This window comes from Calidris pugnax, unplaced genomic scaffold (genome assembly GCF_001431845.1).
Source record: "Calidris pugnax isolate Ruff unplaced genomic scaffold, ASM143184v1 scaffold111, whole genome shotgun sequence".
Classification (NCBI taxonomy): Eukaryota; Metazoa; Chordata; class Aves; order Charadriiformes; family Scolopacidae; genus Calidris; species Calidris pugnax.
In genome coordinates, this window is record NW_015090872.1 from 7,502,149 (window position 1) to 7,519,461 (window position 17,313).

At 48.1% G+C, this 17,313-nt stretch overlaps 1 protein-coding gene across 5 annotated transcripts in view; it reads right to left on the bottom strand.

Moving 5' to 3' along the window:
• The window catches only part of ATP13A5 (ATPase type 13A5), a 35,783-nt gene extending 26,638 nt beyond the window's left edge, over positions 1 to 9,145 (bottom strand). For 4 of the 5 annotated variants that reach the window (XR_001412484.1, XR_001412483.1, XM_014945929.1 and 1 more), the window contains exons 1-6: positions 8,941 to 9,003; positions 2,734 to 2,907; positions 1,445 to 1,591; positions 1,151 to 1,221; positions 994 to 1,074; positions 374 to 443 (exon numbers count right to left, since the gene is read on the bottom strand). Coding sequence is in view for 3 of the 5 variants with exons in the window: in XM_014945929.1 (XP_014801415.1) it covers positions 374 to 443; positions 994 to 1,074; positions 1,151 to 1,221; positions 1,445 to 1,591; positions 2,734 to 2,907; positions 8,941 to 9,003 (606 nt within the window). In the remaining 2 variants the exon portion in view is untranslated. Of the gene's footprint in view, positions 1 to 373; positions 444 to 993; positions 1,075 to 1,150; positions 1,222 to 1,444; positions 1,592 to 2,733; positions 2,908 to 8,940 lie in introns of all 5 variants that reach the window. The other variant, XM_014945928.1, reaches the window with a different exon arrangement.
• Between the last annotated feature and the right edge of the window lie 8,168 nt (positions 9,146 to 17,313).

Sequence of the window (17,313 nt, forward strand, 5' to 3'; positions counted from 1 at the left end):
TTGTGAAGAACCTACATGAAAGGACAGAATCACTGCTCAGTGATGAGGCAAGATATCCCAGCTCATGGAAGATATTCAGTCAGGAATATAAAGCCTACAGCAGAGGAAGACATCAGTCCCTCCCACTACTGCTCTCCAAGAAGGGACAGAGTTGTTATAAGGGAAACGTTTAGCTGTTGTAAGTATGCAGCACCAAGCATTCTCTTAGCTTCATGTTCTTTCTTGTAGATTCTGTCAGGAATGTGTGCTAATAGCCATAATGGAGGTCCACCAACTTTCCTCTGTGAAGCATCAACCACCCTATCCCAGTGTGCCCAAAAGTCTTTGAAACACTTCAAACGTGTCCCACCAAGTTCTAGTTGGACTTACTGACCTCTTTAAAAAGTAACTTCCAGATAGGACGAATTTCAACTTCGATGGCATTAGGCCCACACACCAGCTGCCTGTAGGAAGGTAGAGAAGGGTTCCCCATGTTATAGGTTAGTCACATAGGGTAAGACCATGTGGAAAACTGTGCACCAAATTTTTTTAGATAAGTGTTAATGTTATAAGTCCTGGGGACACCATATGGCTGAGCAGGACCAATAACTTGTCAGGAAGCTGTTGTATCCAAGAGGATTTTACACAGAGGCAGATTTTTGCTGTTTTCTTGCTGAAAAGATAATCAGTTTGCTGCTAAACCTTGTGATGAGTTTTCCATAAGGCTCTTAAGGAGATGATGGCAATGAAAGCCAGCCATGGCTTGCTGTGCCCTGAACCGCAGGTGGAATTGGAGGCATTTTCCCCAGACTTAGCCTGGCTTCACTGAGAAGATAATGAGCTCAACAGAGCATAAGAGATAACGATTTTGCACCTTTCAGAATGCCACCCACACAGTTTGCAGTGCCTCACTACTTAGGTGAGCAAAAGGAAGCTCACATGAGTTTGAAAGGAAGAATTAATAGGTCACACTACCACAATTAGCTCATGCGTCTACTTGTACGTAGGCTGTACCTGATCTTCTGTTCTTCCCTTGTGAGGCCAGCTCCAAACTTGTGGTGTATGCTGTGACACGTGTTGCTGTCTTCTAATGATCTAGGACAAGAGGAGAAAGTTCAGACAAGGGAGTCCCCTACCACAAAGGGTTTTATAACGGTCTCTTGACACTCACCCAACTTTCTTGAATTCTTTTACAGGAAAGTCCCAAATATAACGGATTTTCTGCACCTGGATAGATCTCACCTGCAAGACCAAATTGCAAAAACTCCTTTTGCCATTCAAGGGAAAACCATCTCACTGTTATAGAAATGCTTTACCATGTTTTAGGAGAAAACTTGAGCTTATGTAACCAGAATTTGCAGGTTGAAGGTGCTGACAGATCACCCTTGGGAGCCTCCAAGTGCCTCGACTCCTATTTTCACCCACCTCCTCCCTGCCATCTTTCTTCATTTTATAGATGACTTACCTTTAACTGTTGCTTCATCATGGCTCTGTTTATGACAGAGTCTTTATCAGCTACAAGAGGACCATCTGAATTACTACCCACAGGCAGTGCCAATGTGGACAAATCAATCCAGGTGACCTTCTTCCTGGTGTATCTCTGAAATTCATCCTAGAGAAACAGAGTGCCATTCAGTGACAAACCCTAAATGCTGCCTGTGATAATGTTTCCTGACTCTGGGAAGTATATATGAGATTCCCAGAGAACTACAGTACTGTGGCATCATTGCAATCACAGCAAATGTAAGTCTACAGTAACAGGGACGTTGGTATCAGTGTTTTAGTAGCAATCAGGAAAGCACTTTGAAGCCAATCTCGCAATCACCTGCATTTGCTTTGGTTTATGCTGCAGAGCAATTTCAGAGAAGATGAAACTAAACCAGCAGATGTGCTTCAATAGCTACTGGATGGATTTTCATCATTTTCTATGGGATCAGACTAGAAGTAAAAGCTTTCTGAAATACTTCTGGTGTGGACATTGAGTCCTCAGCAACAGCTACTTTGCTCTACAAAACTCCTGTGTTACCTGTTATACATCCCTAGCCAAAAGCAACTCAGCTTTACTGCTATATATGCATTTGTTAGACTGAATTGTCCCTTAATCAGTTTAGTCTAATGTAATTAGTTACAATGAGCAACAGATTACTCATTTAGTGGTTTGAGTGCATTTATTTTAGCAATACCGTTGCAATGTTGAGCGTTAAGTATCTTAAGCATTTGTTCTGTCAGAATTGTGTTGGCTTCCAATTTGCAGTCATGGAGTCTTAGAATATAACTAATTCCCAAATTCTGGCTCTCTAAAACCCATCTCCTAGGCATTCTCCAATAACTTTAAAGCAGAAAGGCTACTAACAGCCACAAATTCTGAAGATGGTCTCTCCGCTGAAGCCAGTTGGCTGCCCCCCAAGCACATAAGGGAAGGGAAGAGCCAAGGTGTGTGACGGAGCACGTCGCTGGCAGAGGGCAGCTGCTGGAGCCTGTGGATGGGTTGTAGCAATGCCTGAAGTCTGCCTGGTGCCCAGCCTTCAGGCAGAGTACCTGTGCTCTTGTTAGTGTAAACATAGTCTTTTCACATCATTTCAAACTCTGCAAATAAAAATGTTTGGTCCTCTGAAGCTTGATTCATCCCTGCTGTTCCACTTCCAATAGTGGAAAATGTTATTGACCTGCTACATCACACAAAGACAGACGGGCTGCCCTGTCTGTGAAAGGAATAGGTTCTGCAAATAACAGTGGGCAGGAGGGTTCACCTACTGTTGTTCTGAGCAGGACAATGTCCGCTTCTTCCAAGCTGCAGCGGATGCAGTTTGCCCACACATCCCACTCGGGCTTCCAGTAAAAGAGCAGCAGCAGAGCCCCACAGGACAAGGTGTAGCCAGCAATGCACAAGGCCCTCCGCCAGCCTTGGGTTTTGTAGCCAAATATCTCCTGCACAGCAAAGAGAAAGCATTCTTTGTTAACAAGTTTGACCTTGGTGTTTGTTCATCAGGAAGCACAAGTTCATTGAAAAGAAAGGCTGGTGAGTGAAGCCCTCCCTCATAACAGCTCAAGGTCATTTTTGGAAATGAGAGTTTGCCGATTGATAAGACATAGTTAAGAATAGAGCAGAGCTGCTGAAAGGAGGGTGCTGCTGGGTTGCTGCTGTCAGAGAAGCGTTCTCACATCAGCTCTCCCAGGATTAATGAAGAATTAACTCCAGTCTGGAGCTCTTGCCATCAAGACTGCAGCTGACCCAACATGGTAACACTTCTCTCTGCAGTGCTAGCACCAAAGCACCCTGCCTGCCACCGAGGAGAATGGCTGCATGAGAACTTAGTGCTGATTGCTGAAATCTACCTTGCAGCAGGGACACAGAATCTGCCTCGGGAACAGAACACTGCCAAGCCCCAAGCAACTCCTGTCGGGTACCAGGTACCATACCTACTGACATGTTATCTTCCACCACGTACACCTTATATCTCTCAAGATACATGGAAGGGATCTTTTTGCTCTGTACACTCTCTTCCTCCAACTTATTCCCCAGGTCATCTGTCGATTTCCCTACTTGCTTTTCATTTTGATAGCCCCATAGTCATTTATTCAGCGATGCTCCATTGTCTGTGAAGGAGATTGTTAAATCCACAGCCTTACTTTTTCCCCTTGAGAAGAACTTTGGATTTTTGTACCCTTTTGTTTGCTTTAAACTTTGCTGATTGATAAGACATAGTTAAGAATAGAGCAGAGCTGCTGAAAGGAGGGTGCTGCTGGGTTGCTGCTGTCAGAGAAGCGTTCTCACATCAGCTCTCCCAGGATTAATGAAGAATTAACTCCAGTCTGGAGCTCTTACCATCACGACTGCAGCTGACCCAACATGGCAACACTTCTCTCTGCAGTGCTACCACCAAAGAGCCCTCCCTGCCACCGAGGAAAATGGCTCCATGAGAACTTAGTGCTGACTGCTGAAACCTACCTTGCAGCAGAGGCACAGAATCTGCCTCGGGAACAGAACACTGCCAAGCCCCAAGCAACTCCTGTCGGGTACCAGGTACCATACCTACTGACATGTTATCTTCCACCACGTACACCTTATATCTCTCAAGATACATGGAAGGGATCTTTTTGCTCTGTACACTCTCTTCCTCCAACTTATTCCCCAGGTCATCTGTCGATTTCCCTACTTGCTTTTCATTTTGATAGCCCCATAGTCATTTATTCAGCGATGCTCCATTGTCTGTGAAGGAGATTGTTAAATCCACAGCCTTACTTTTTCCCCTTGAGAAGAACTTTGGATTTTTGTACCCTTTTGTTTGCTTTAAACATGCCCACAGGTCTAACAATAACTCTAATGCCTGTAGCATAACTAGATCTTTGTCTACATGCTTGGTGATTTTCCAGCCCCCTTGGCACCCTATTGGGCATGAGGGAAGGGGGGACACCCTCCATCCACAGCTGGTGGCTCACAGCATCCAAGGATGCCAACCCTTTGGACATACCACCCACATCCAGCCTGACCACAGCTCTCACGGTAGCAAGACAGCCTTGGTAGGTGCCACCCTGGCCCTGCATCCACCCCCTCAGAAGCCATGTGTCTGCCCCTTCATACTTCTCCACAGGTTACCAAAGCAGGAACCCAGGCAGCCCCAATGATGGGGCTCACTTTGTGCCACCCATGCCATGGCAGATTGTATAAAAGTTTATTTAGGAAAAAGCTTATTTGAGAGAGTTGGGGTTGTTCAGCCTGGAGAAGAGACGGCTCCAGGGAGACCTTATAGCAGCCTTCCAATATCTAAAGGGGGCCTACAGGAGAGATGGGGAGGGACTCTTATCAGGGAGTGAAGCCATAGGATGAGGAGGAACAGTTTTAAACAGAAAGAACGTATTAGGAAGAAATTCTTTACTGTGAGGGTGGTGAGACAGTGGAACAGGTTGCCCAGAGGGGTTGTGGATGCCCCATCTCTGGAAGCATTCAAGGCCAGGTTTGAAGGGGCTTTGAGTAACCCAGTCTAGTGGGAGGTGTCTCTGCCCATGGCAGGGGGGTTAGAACTAGGTAGTCTTTAAGGTCCCTTCCAAACCAAACCATCCTATGGTTCTATGAAAAGAATTTTGGTTTAAGTCAGAAAGAACGTATTAGGAAGAAATTCTTTACTGTGAGGGTGGTGAGACAGTGGAACAGGTTGCCCAGAGGGGTTGTGGATGCCCCATCTCTGGATGCATTCAAGGCCAGGTTTGACGGGGCTTTGAGCGACGCAGTCTAGTGTGAGGTGTCTCTGCCCATGGCAGGGGGGTTAGAACTAGGTAGTCTTTAAGGTCCCTTCCAAACCAAACCATCCTATGGTTCTATGAAAAGAATTTTGGTTTAAGTCTGAGATGAAAACCTAGAAAAGGAGATTTAATTTGTTGTGTTCACCCACTGCTGTCCAGCAGGTGTCTCCATTCCTGCTGCAGCGACCCATTTGTTCCCCCCTACAGGGCACTTCCCGCTCACCTGCCAGTTCTCTGCCCTATTCCAAAAGCCCAGCCCAGGCAATCCCTGCAACTTCACCCTAGGGCTGATGGCGAGGGCAGGAGAGCACCTGCACTCAGGAACGAGCAGAGGAAGGAGCAGCATCACAGGCAAGCCTGGCCCATCGCTCTGGCACCAGCAAGGATGCTACAGGACAGGCCTGGGCAAGGAGTTGCAGGAGCAATCCTGTGCCATCACTGGGGTGAGATACCCAACCCAGACCACAGATAACAGTTACCTACCCACCCACAGGGCAGGGGGTGCATGAGGCACTTGCCCCTGAGGAGGTATCAAGTGACCCCTCAGACGCAGGCTGAGGTGGTAAGTAAATGTTCTTGTACAACTACCTGTGACTACACTGAGTTTTTCCAGAATAGCTTGCCAACTAAAGTACACAATGTGGTGGGATAGTGTAACCTATTGACATGGCTTATGTAGTTGAGAGGGAGGGGGAAGGAATGGTGTTTTAAATTATATTAAAAAAATAAGAATGAGGAAGTCCCACATCTGAAATATACATCAAAGAAAAGCCAGAAGGACAACAAGTGCTTTACAGGATAGAGTTTGCTACAAAGCAAAGCTCCTTGGAGAGGGTTTGTACAAACAATTGTACTGGTTTAACTTCAAATATCATTTTCAAGTGATTTAAAGGCAGTGGAGTAAGCACCTATTTAGGTTTAAGAGAGCAATTAACTTGATTTATCAGAGCTCTGATCATAATCAACAAACTAAGCTGAAATCAATGCAGCTCAACTGAAATAAAGATAATCATGCAGCCCTTATACCAGGTTAGCAAAATCCATTTCAAACCAACTCTGTAGCTTTCAGATGTGCAGCCCTGCCGTACACAAGATGTTATTCCTTCAGAGGCTACAGAGGTTTAAATCAATAGCTAGAAATGGTGTTTTCAGTGTGGGAAGACAAACCACAGTATCTACAACTAAGGAAATTCAAGGAGATTTTCATTTGCTTGCGCTTTTGGAGTGCATTTATGAAAATCCTGCTATGAATGCAGGCCTAGACAACAAGGAGCTTGGAATAACAAGAGATGTGTGGGACCCCCAACTCATCCATCACCCCACAGGGATGGGAGAGCAGCTAAATCTGCAGCCAAAGGCGGAAGGAAGGCTGGGGAAGAGCTGTGGGTATGAGGCTGGGCAAGTGCATGCCTAGAAGTCGCCCAGGTAGAGCATCTGGGGTTTCTAACATGAGCCAAACACAGGCCATTGCCAGCAAGCTGGGCTCTAGCACACAGCTGTATGCCAAGCACCACCACTGAGGAACCCAAAAATGCATAAGGCATGGTGGAAGATAATCCACAGGAGTACACTCTACATGTCTAAGAGTGATGGTGTAAACAAATGGAGTGGTGCTGTGAGCTCCTGACATCTCCCGCAAGTTGTGGGACCCCAGCACAGCCAGGTTGCACCAGGTCCTCACCCCAGTGCTGGTGTGGAGCCAGGCAGGATCCTAACCCTGCTGTTATGGGCAGGAGCCCAAGTCCCCCAGGGCAGAGATGGTTTGTCCAGTGCAGTCACTCCCCATAGGGCTGCAACACGTGGCTGATCAACTGGATCGCTCTGCAGGGGCGAGGTACAGGGGCAGCCTGTGCTCAGGGAATACACACCGGGCATTCACATGGTGCTTAGGAGGAAGCACTGAAACTAGAGCGGAGGGAGCCCATGTTCACGGCTGATTTACCCCATTGAGCCCGCCTGCAGTAAGAAGGGCTTTCCAAGAAGCGCTGTACCTGGAAGCAAGGCCACACCAGCAAAAAGAACCACAAGAAGATGCACGTGAAAAACACCACTCAGCCTGATGCAGACATCCTTGCACAAAGCAGGCTGTGCCAGAAGCACCCAGGGCAGACCCACGGCTCTTCTCTGCCAGCAGGGTTGCAGCCACAGGCTGGATATGGCAAGATAAGTTTCTCCTGAAAGTGGGTGCAGCTCATCCAGGGCACATAGTCTCCCAACTAAAAAGCTTCTTGTGGCAACAGCCTCACTCCACCCATCCGTCCCGGCCCTCCATCCTCATCAGGGAGTTGGCATCCCCATTGCTTCTTGCGCAAGCAGAGGCAGGCCTTGAGGGCCATACCTGCATATCAGCTAATGACCCCCTGAAGAACACTGTAGCAATCAGCATGACACAGGTGATCCCTAGCTCACTCCTTACCTCCCACAGCACATCTGTCTTTTTGTGCTGGATCCAGACTGCTGCAACTGGCCCAGGCTCCCCAGTCTGAAACAAGCTCACAGGACAAGCAGTCAAATCCCAGCAGAAATTGACTGAAGGCAACCAGATAAGCTGGTGCCCCACCACTATTAGTAGCCCTGCAAGCAATCCTGATACAGAGGTGCAGGTGTGCTCTGCAAGGCAGGATCTCTCCCACCTGTGCATGCCCTGAGCACCTGCATCCCCGTGATGGAGGCACTCCCTCAGTCCCCAGGGCTGGGGAAACAGTGACACTGGAGATGCTGGGAAGCACCTCCTAGTAGCCTCAGCTTGCTGAGGACAGAGATTCCTGTCTTGGAGTGTGCTGCTGTGCTTCCAGTGCATGCAGCACACATACATATTTCTAGCAAATACAGGAGTGGCAGGACTATATTTTACCCCTGTGTGGAAGCATCTACCTCTGTGCCCACTCTGTGCACTGGAAATATCTGGGTTCCAGTTGTTCCCTGAACACAAAGCCAGAGGAGAAAGTCTTACTCGCACCCTCACCAGATGCTGTGTAATCATGCCATGTTAGCAGGTAGAAGAGTTTCCAACTCATTGTGTTTGCAAAGCACTCACTTAGAGCAGCCCTTCCAGGCTGCTGCACATAATCAATAATCAAACACAATCAAAGACAGTAGATTCTATTAACAGTAATAAAAAACCCTTGTAAGAACAGATCAGTTCCATAAAAGCTGATGTAAAAGGCTGAGAAACAAGGGATTCCTGTCATGACAGCTGCAATAGACTTTGGTCATCTGCCAAATCTTCCTAGACCTGGTAAGCAGCAAAGACCCTTAAATTTCAGGAAAAGTCATTTAATAACTACTTCAGACAATTGTCCAGGATAAAACTAACTTGTAGGCACTTTCCCTATGACTTCTTTCTTACACATGATGGTCCAGTAAGGGAAAGTGTACCCATTAGTAGAGATCCTCACAATTAGGATGGAAAAGACAATGGAACAAACAGGGGGGAAAAGGGACACTGCTCCCTGGCCATATGACTCCTGGTGAGCAAAGAGTTGTTTTCCATGTTTCGTGCCTCCAGACTGTTCCTTACTTAGCTCTTACTTTGCAAAAATCAATCTCAAAGTCAGCAAGGACTGATCCAGGGTTTTGCCTTTATCAAGGCTATGTTGAAGAGACAGTGCCCAAACAGGGAGTGAAGATGAAGAAGATGCGGAGGCATATCCAAAATGGGCATGTGGGAAGAGAGGCACACAAGAAAAGTAAAACCCAGCACTGTCCTTCACTCCTTACCAGTTCGTTTTCTTCATCCTTGTTGAGGAGCACACAATGATCCTTCCAAAGCTTTTCCTCCATCTGATCACGCTATTTTCACAATGCCGTTGCTGGTGGGGTCAAGCAATGTTCAATGAAGTCACTGACTTGAAGTCAGGCCAGTGTTAAAGTCAGCTCTCACCATGGCCCTGTCTGCTGCCCCACTGTGCACAGGCTTTTTATAAGGCTCCCAGGAGAGGGAGGAAAATCTACTCTCACGTGTAAAGCCCTTATGTAAGACTGTGTTTTTCTGCCTCCTGGCTTCGCTGTGCTCACTGGGGTGGGACTGGCTGGAGCAGAGCTCTGGTGGCCAAGGGAGGGAAGGCAACTGCCATCCTGTGCCAGGGAGACGGCTCTGCACAGGGCTCAGAGGGACATTGTCCAGGAGAAGGGTGGGAGAGTGTCACAGCCCTGGGCAGAGCTGACCCCAGGGCAACCACGTTAGTGCCAGGGACCACCTCCAGAGTGCCAGAAAGAAGCATCTGCTCTGGGGACATCATACTGTCCAAGCCTGGGCTTGGTTTCAGTGCAGTGGAGGTGCATGCTGGAGCAGTGGTTTTCAGGTGTGGATCTGGTCTGAAATTTCCCACTGGCTCTGGGCATTGCCTCAAACACCAGCTTTGGTTCAAATTTTGCCTGAGTTACAAGGAAAGAACAAAGGGGCTGGATGTCTCCTTTGGAGAAGTCCAGCTGGCCAACAGAGGGCTCTTGAACAGCATGCAGGATGAATTCCTGCAAGGCAGGGAGAGATGGGGGCTCCAACTAGTCCCCCTGGCAGGGATGGCAGCAGCAGGCAGGCTTGGGAGCCCCACATCTTCCAGACTCTCATGTCCCCAGCTCTCTGTGTTGTCTGAGACATTTTTCAGGCATTAACCTGAAATTGCTCTGTCTCCCCCCATTCCCTTTCTGTCACAAAGTCTGAAAACAACCATTTATCCAGGCAGGAAAAATGTGCTGTGTTATTGTCCTGAAATAAAGTACATGTTTGTGTGAATAAAGACAATGGCTCCGAGTTTGCTCAGCCACTTTTTGGCTCAGCCACAGGGAAGCAATTTTCTGTCACTGTTGAGACCAGGGGACTTAAACTCCATAAAGAGACACAGTCTTTGCACACAGTGTATTTCCCCAGTGATGGCAAATCAGGAATTCTTCTACATTCTCCTTCCCCAAGGTGGGAGTGAGAATGATATCCAGGGACTGCAGCACAGCATGTCTGGAGTCCCCCAAGTCTCCCTCAATCTGCAGCTCCATCCTGGAGAAGTGTCTTTCACTAGGCAGATAACTGAGGAAAGAAAAGCGTTTATCCATGTCTCTTCTCTTTGAAACAGAGCAAGGAGAGGCCAGGCTGTCTGGCCCTAGGATAACCAAAGAGCAATTGTCATCTTCACTGCACCTGGGGCTGCATAGTTGTTTTGTTTTGTTTTGTTTTGTTTTTTTTTGGGGGGGGGGGTGCTGTGTTATTGTCCTGAAATAAAGTACATGTTTGTGTGAATAAAGACAATGGCTCCGAGTTTGCTCAGCCACTTTTTGGCTCAGCCACAGGGAAGCAATTTTCTGTCACTGTTGAGACCAGGGGACTTAAACTCCATAAAGAGACACAGTCTTTGCACACAGTGTATTTCCCCAGTGATGGCAAATCAGGAATTCTTCTACATTCTCCTTCCCCAAGGTGGGAGTGAGAATGATATCCAGGGACTGCAGCACAGCATGTCTGGAGTCCCCCAAGTCTCCCTCAATCTGCAGCTCCATCCTGGAGAAGTGTCTTTCACTAGGCAGATAACTGAGGAAAGAAAAGCGTTTATCCATGTCTCTTCTCTTTGAAACAGAGCAAGGAGAGGCCAGGCTGTCTGGCCCTAGGATAACCAAAGAGCAATTGTCATCTTCACTGCACCTGGGGCTGCATAGTTGTTTTGTTTTGTTTTGTTTTGTTTTTTTTTGGGGGGGGGGCGTCCTGCGAGCTGTAGTTGTGTCCATGAAATAGCAAAAATGGACCACAAACTGGAGAATCCTGAAAAAATCAAGGTGGTGGTGGAAAAATCCATATACTTCTTTTCTTTTCAGCATTGTCAGTTTGAACTGTCTAAAGGCTGAATTGAATCAGCTTCAACATAAGTAAACTGTCCCCCTTTGTCTCCTCTGAGAGGGCAATGGTAAGTCCATCCACCACACCGTTCTGCACATCAGTCACTGTCATGCAGCTCCCTGGATGTGACAAACTTGCAGTCATTCCACTCCCTGGTTTTCAGAAGCAGCGTCTAATTCTAAGGGTCTTGCACCCGGCCCTTACACCAAGTCCATCTGTGTCCTTTGTGGATGTTCTTGGGGCAGAAGGCTTCTACACAGAGAGATAAAGTGCAATCCACCATAAGCAGGTAATTGCCTGCAACCAGCCAATGATTCTTGTAAGTCTCCAGGAGAAGGAAACTCAAGAGAGGTATCATTAGTTGGGTGTTGTTACTAGTTCTCTCTATTTTCATCATCCAGGGTGAGGTGTGTTTCACTTACAGGAATATGACCTCCAGTTTCTGGACTGGAGTCACAACAGTTTCCCTGTGTGGGGTAGCAGGATGCCCCCAACTACCACCACAGCCTGTGTTTGCAAAGTGCTCCCCAAGCTGTGTGGGACATCTCCAGCCCCACTCCACCAAGCTGCGGAGCCGGCACCTGAAAAGGCAAAAGAGAAGGACTCAATTTCAGGCCAGTCAACCCAAATTGAATACACAGAGGGATGTGAGAGAAAATTCTTAAGCAGTCAGTTTGTAAGTACCTAAGGGATAATAAAGTGATAAGGAGCAACTAACGTGGATCTGTCAGGGGAAGATCCTATCAAACCAATCTCATTTCCTTCCTGACAGGAAGATGCCCCAGGGAACAAGAGGGAAGCAGCTAATGTGGCACATCTAGGCTTTTGACAGAGCTTCCCATGAGATATGAAGATACTGGGAAATAGGATTCTTTTATGATGAGCTGAAAGGTTGAACCCTAACTAGGTGTCAGTGGTTCACTGTCCATCCAGAGGGATACAAAATGTTCATGTTTTTGTTAGCAGCTTGGATAACAGGATGGAGAGGAAAACTGAAAGGTATTCATGATACTGAGCTGATGGAGGCACCTGTTTAGAGAGAAAGAAACAATGCAGCATGATTTTGGGATGTTGACCAAATAGTCTCAAATGACCATATGAAATTCAGTAAAACGCTGCACTGAGTAGCTGGAGGAAACAAGTACAAAATGAGGAGGCAGTGGCCAAGCAGGTGTACGACAGAAAAGGAGATATAGCAAACTGCAGGTTGAGTTTCCTTTTGCCAAAAATGTGACTCTCATTCTCAGCCACAGTACCAAGAGGCTGGTGAGATAAGTAAAATGGGAGGAAATAATGCCTCTTGACTCGTTATTAGTAAATCCTCGGCTGGAGTTCAGGCTCCAGGAAGGTGCAACCTAAATGGCAACAGTCCAAATGACAATGAAGTCTGGAAACATGACCCATGAGGAAAAGTTGAAGAATTGAGTTTATTTAAACTAGAAAAGAGAAGGTTGCAGGGAAACAGAATAACTCTTACAATACACAGAAGAAGACAGTCAACTATTTTTTTTTTCTCCTATTCTTATTAGAGACAATGAGAAGTCAGACTAATTTCTTCTTAGATTAAACAATTAGATTTTCAAAGTTAGTTTAGATATTGAGGAAGACTTTCTAACTGAAAAAATAATAAAATACTCAAAGAGGCTACCTAGGACAGGAGGAAATCTCCTACAATAGAAGACTTTAAGGAAAAGCAGGACATAATTTGACAAGGATAGGTAGAACATGCCTCAGAGCAGGGAGATGGACAAAATAACCACATCAGGTCCTCACTAGCCTCACGCTCCTGCGATTATTGTGAAGTCCCTGTCCAAGCTCAGTAAAGCACAGCCCAGACCTTAATCGCAGTGGGGCAGTGGTTTTCTGTGAATTCAGGTTCAGGTAACCTTATTTAGCAGGATCATGCCATTTATTCCCATGACCAACCAGTCTGCAATGAGACCTGCACAGCAGCGTTTGTGGGAACCTACATTTCTCCGGTCCCACCTGTATTTTTTCTTGTTAATTTCTGCTGGTTTTGTGTTTCTTCCGATGTTCCCATCATCCTGCCCTCCTCTCACTCCTTCCCTGGGCTCTGTTCAGATTTATTCCCACCACTGGTGAGTGTCTGATACCAAGTTACAAAATAAACTTAGCTGTATTGAACAGCTGAACAAAGCTCTTGAGAAGCAAAGGCGTGCTCCCTTTCAAACCCAGTTCCCAACTGCTATCAGTTGCCACCCGGATCTCTTACCCTGAGTGCCCTTGCTCTACCTCTACCTGCCGTGCCCCAGCCATCGCACAGGCTGGGTTAACTGAGTGCAGTCCTACCAGATGTCTGAGATGACTGACATTTTTAAACAGACCACAGGCTTAGTGACTGCATTCTTCACCTCATTAGCAGGCAGGGGAGCCAAGAAGGCAAGTTTACTTAGAAGTCACCCAGGTCTGTCCTGATCTCTAGAGAAGTGCAGCTGAGACATGTTGTTGGTAAGCACAGTGAACTTTCCAGTAACAGCCGAAATGATTCAAACACTTGCTGGGTATCTACTGGTACTGTGCATGGTTCAGGTACCAGAGGTGTTATACCTGTACCACCACAGCACCTCTCCATGCACTAATCCAGCATCCTAGAGAGGACAGTGGGTCAGTCCATGTAGGACACTGCTCTTACAGAGCCATATCCCTCCAGCACTAGGTTTATCTCATCCCCAGTGAGCTCAGGAGAAGTTGCTGCTCTGTATGGTACCCCCTTCAGCTGCGCACGTGCAGGGAAGAGAGAGCTGGGCAATTGCTCTCAAACATGTCACCTGCCAGCAAAGCAAACAAAACATTAGGACCTGAAGCTGAAAATTGACAGGGGGCAGGGCATGGTGCTTTGTCTTGGGAAAAATCAATGGATAAAGGCATCTCAGAATCGCCGATGGCTCCTGGTCCCTTCCCCCCGGGTTTGTTCACCTGGGACAAGCACTCGCTGCTCTGAGCCTCTCAGCTTACTAGGACAAAGTGTTTTGGCACTCTGCACAAGAGAACAATCAAGACAAACCTGAATCACAGCCCTCCCAAGAGCCTTTGTCTTCCCCTTTCCATAGCGCAGCCCAGGCGAAGCCTTCAGCGTGAGCGTGCAACCTCAGGGCTGTGTGTTATCCAGAGGAACGTGGTGGGACACATCCAAGGCAGCATCACTGAGGGGCTTCTCAAGGAGATCTGGGCATTTTGTGTGTGGTTGCTGCAGCTGGAGCCAAAACACACGCTGCCTTGCCTGGATACCTTGGCTGTGTATTGCTACGAGTTATCTTACCTATGTACCTCACCCGGCCACCTCCCGACCGAGGCGGAGGAGAGAGCCTGGGGTGGGGAAGGCAGCTTGGGTCTGACAGACCTCTGCCTTGGCTTTTGCAGGCACCGAAGACATGTGGTGGAGTCTGGTATTCCAGAGAGCAAGAGGAGGGCAGCGAGGGTAAGGTCAGAGCCATGGAGAGCTTGTCCAGAGCTCTTCCTTTGCCACCCTGTCCCTGAGATGCCAGGCAAGGCCTCTGATTTTGCACAGGGGGGTTATGCCAAGAGGTGTTTGCAGCCTTCCCTTCTGGTCACACCAGAAGGCTGAGTCCCCACCTCCACTGGACTGCTATGGAGAGGAAGCCCCTCCAGAGGGCAATGCAGACCTCTTCAGTTCAACTCCAGCTTTGCATAGCTGCTGGAGAAACACGGCTCCAGACCCTCCTCAGCTGCTTAGTCAGGAACAGGGGGTCTTGGCAGATTCTGAGTGGGGCAAACCTGGAGGGCAAAGAGCTCCCTGCCCAAAGCCACGCCGCAGGAGGAGGCAGAGAGGGACAGGTGAGGGACATGCTGGGGCTGCCTGCCTTTTTAATCCTCTCACTTTTCACAATTCGAACTCTCCTCCTTTATTGGTGCACAGCATGTGCCACCTTACTGCTCTTCAGGTCCTTTTCCTTTTTTGTGAACTTAATAAAGCTCAGGTTTATCTCATCCCCAGTGAGCTCAGGAGAAGTTGCTGCTCTGTATGGTACCCCCTTCAGCTGCGCACGTGCAGGGAAGAGAGAGCTGGGCAATTGCTCTCAAACATGTCACCTGCCAGCAAAGCAAACAAAACATTAGGACCTGAAGCTGAAAATTGACAGGGGGCAGGGCATGGTGCTTTGTCTTGGGAAAAATCAATGGATAAAGGCATCTCAGAATCGCCGATGGCTCCTGGTCCCTTCCCCCCGGGTTTGTTCACCTGGGACAAGCACTCGCTGCTCTGAGCCTCTCAGCTTACTAGGACAAAGTGTTTTGGCACTCTGCACAAGAGAACAATCAAGACAAACCTGAATCACAGCCCTCCCAAGAGCCTTTGTCTTCCCCTTTCCATAGCGCAGCCCAGGCGAAGCCTTCAGCGTGAGCGTGCAACCTCAGGGCTGTGTGTTATCCAGAGGAACGTGGTGGGACACATCCAAGGCAGCATCACTGAGGGGCTTCTCAAGGAGATCTGGGCATTTTGTGTGTGGTTGCTGCAGCTGGAGCCAAAACACACGCTGCCTTGCCTGGATACCTTGGCTGTGTATTGCTACGAGTTATCTTACCTATGTACCTCACCCGGCCACCTCCCGACCGAGGCGGAGGAGAGAGCCTGGGGTGGGGAAGGCAGCTTGGGTCTGACAGACCTCTGCCTTGGCTTTTGCAGGCACCGAAGACATGTGGTGGAGTCTGGTATTCCAGAGAGCAAGAGGAGGGCAGCGAGGGTAAGGTCAGAGCCATGGAGAGCTTGTCCAGAGCTCTTCCTTTGCCACCCTGTCCCTGAGATGCCAGGCAAGGCCTCTGATTTTGCACAGGGGGGTTATGCCAAGAGGTGTTTGCAGCCTTCCCTTCTGGTCACACCAGAAGGCTGAGTCCCCACCTCCACTGGACTGCTATGGAGAGGAAGCCCCTCCAGAGGGCAATGCAGACCTCTTCAGTTCAACTCCAGCTTTGCATAGCTGCTGGAGAAACACGGCTCCAGACCCTCCTCAGCTGCTTAGTCAGGAACAGGGGGTCTTGGCAGATTCTGAGTGGGGCAAACCTGGAGGGCAAAGAGCTCCCTGCCCAAAGCCACGCCGCAGGAGGAGGCAGAGAGGGACAGGTGAGGGACATGCTGGGGCTGCCTGCCTTTTTAATCCTCTCACTTTTCACAATTCGAACTCTCCTCCTTTATTGGTGCACAGCATGTGCCACCTTACTGCTCTTCAGGTCCTTTTCCTTTTTTGTGAACTTAATAAAGCTCTATTTTTGCTCAGGTACCAGGTGTCCATTCAGCTGTAAGGAAATGGGAAGCTGTAGCCATGCCAAAAGGTTCTTTTGATGTGTAAAGAAACCAGCAGGTAATCTGCAGAGAGCAGTAAAGCAGCACCCTCTGTCCTCGAAGAAGCAAAAAGAGTTTTATAATTAAATTTATATTTATATCAGCAAACAAGTCTGGCTGTATTCAGTGCAAAGCATACAGTTAATCAGACACAACATGGTCCATACAAATGAGCAACCTCCCCTCCCTTGAAGTTTAAGAGGCAGCTGCAACAAGCATTTAGTATCTCTGGTATCTAACACCACCATCTATTCTTCAGTGTTCCCAGCCCACACCACAGACCACACGCTGGTAATCTGCCACTTGTTCCAGCTGCCCTCCAGGGCATAGGGGCGACATCCCTCATTTCTGTTCTGTTCCTGGAGATGTTCTCCATTTCTCTTGAGGACAAATAGACCGGTCCAGTTAATTAATGTCTGTCTTGCTTAGAGCCTTGGACTCAAGCCATAGGCTGGCATGTCCACATTCCTGCTCTACAGTCTGTATCGAAAGGATGGGATGCTCCTGTATGACTGGTGCTCTGAAAGGCTGTAAAAAATTAACAGTAGCAGTGGCAGAGCATCATGGGAGGCAGCTTAAGGCTCTCATTTCAGTCAGCAGTGAGTGGGCAGTGAGCTCTGTGTAAGGGTGATCCCAGGGAGGAACGGAGTGGCAGGCGGGAGGTTCAGCACAAGGAACAGAAGGCAGCTGCCAGTGCAGCTCCTGTGATCTCTGCAGAGCTCTGCTGCTTTACAGCAACAGGCAGTTCTGCTCAGAGTAGTGTTGGATGCTGGATGGCATGTGTATGGTAATCCCATCCAGTAGTAAAACTTTGTTCATTGAAGAATGGCTGAAGGAGCGTTGCTGGTTTTCATGGCTTGGAGCTACAGAAGCAAAATTTACCTGGTCTTGGGTGGGGTGAGAGAGGGGAGTAAGACTTAAATGAAATGCGTCTCCTGTTCTCTGAACCACT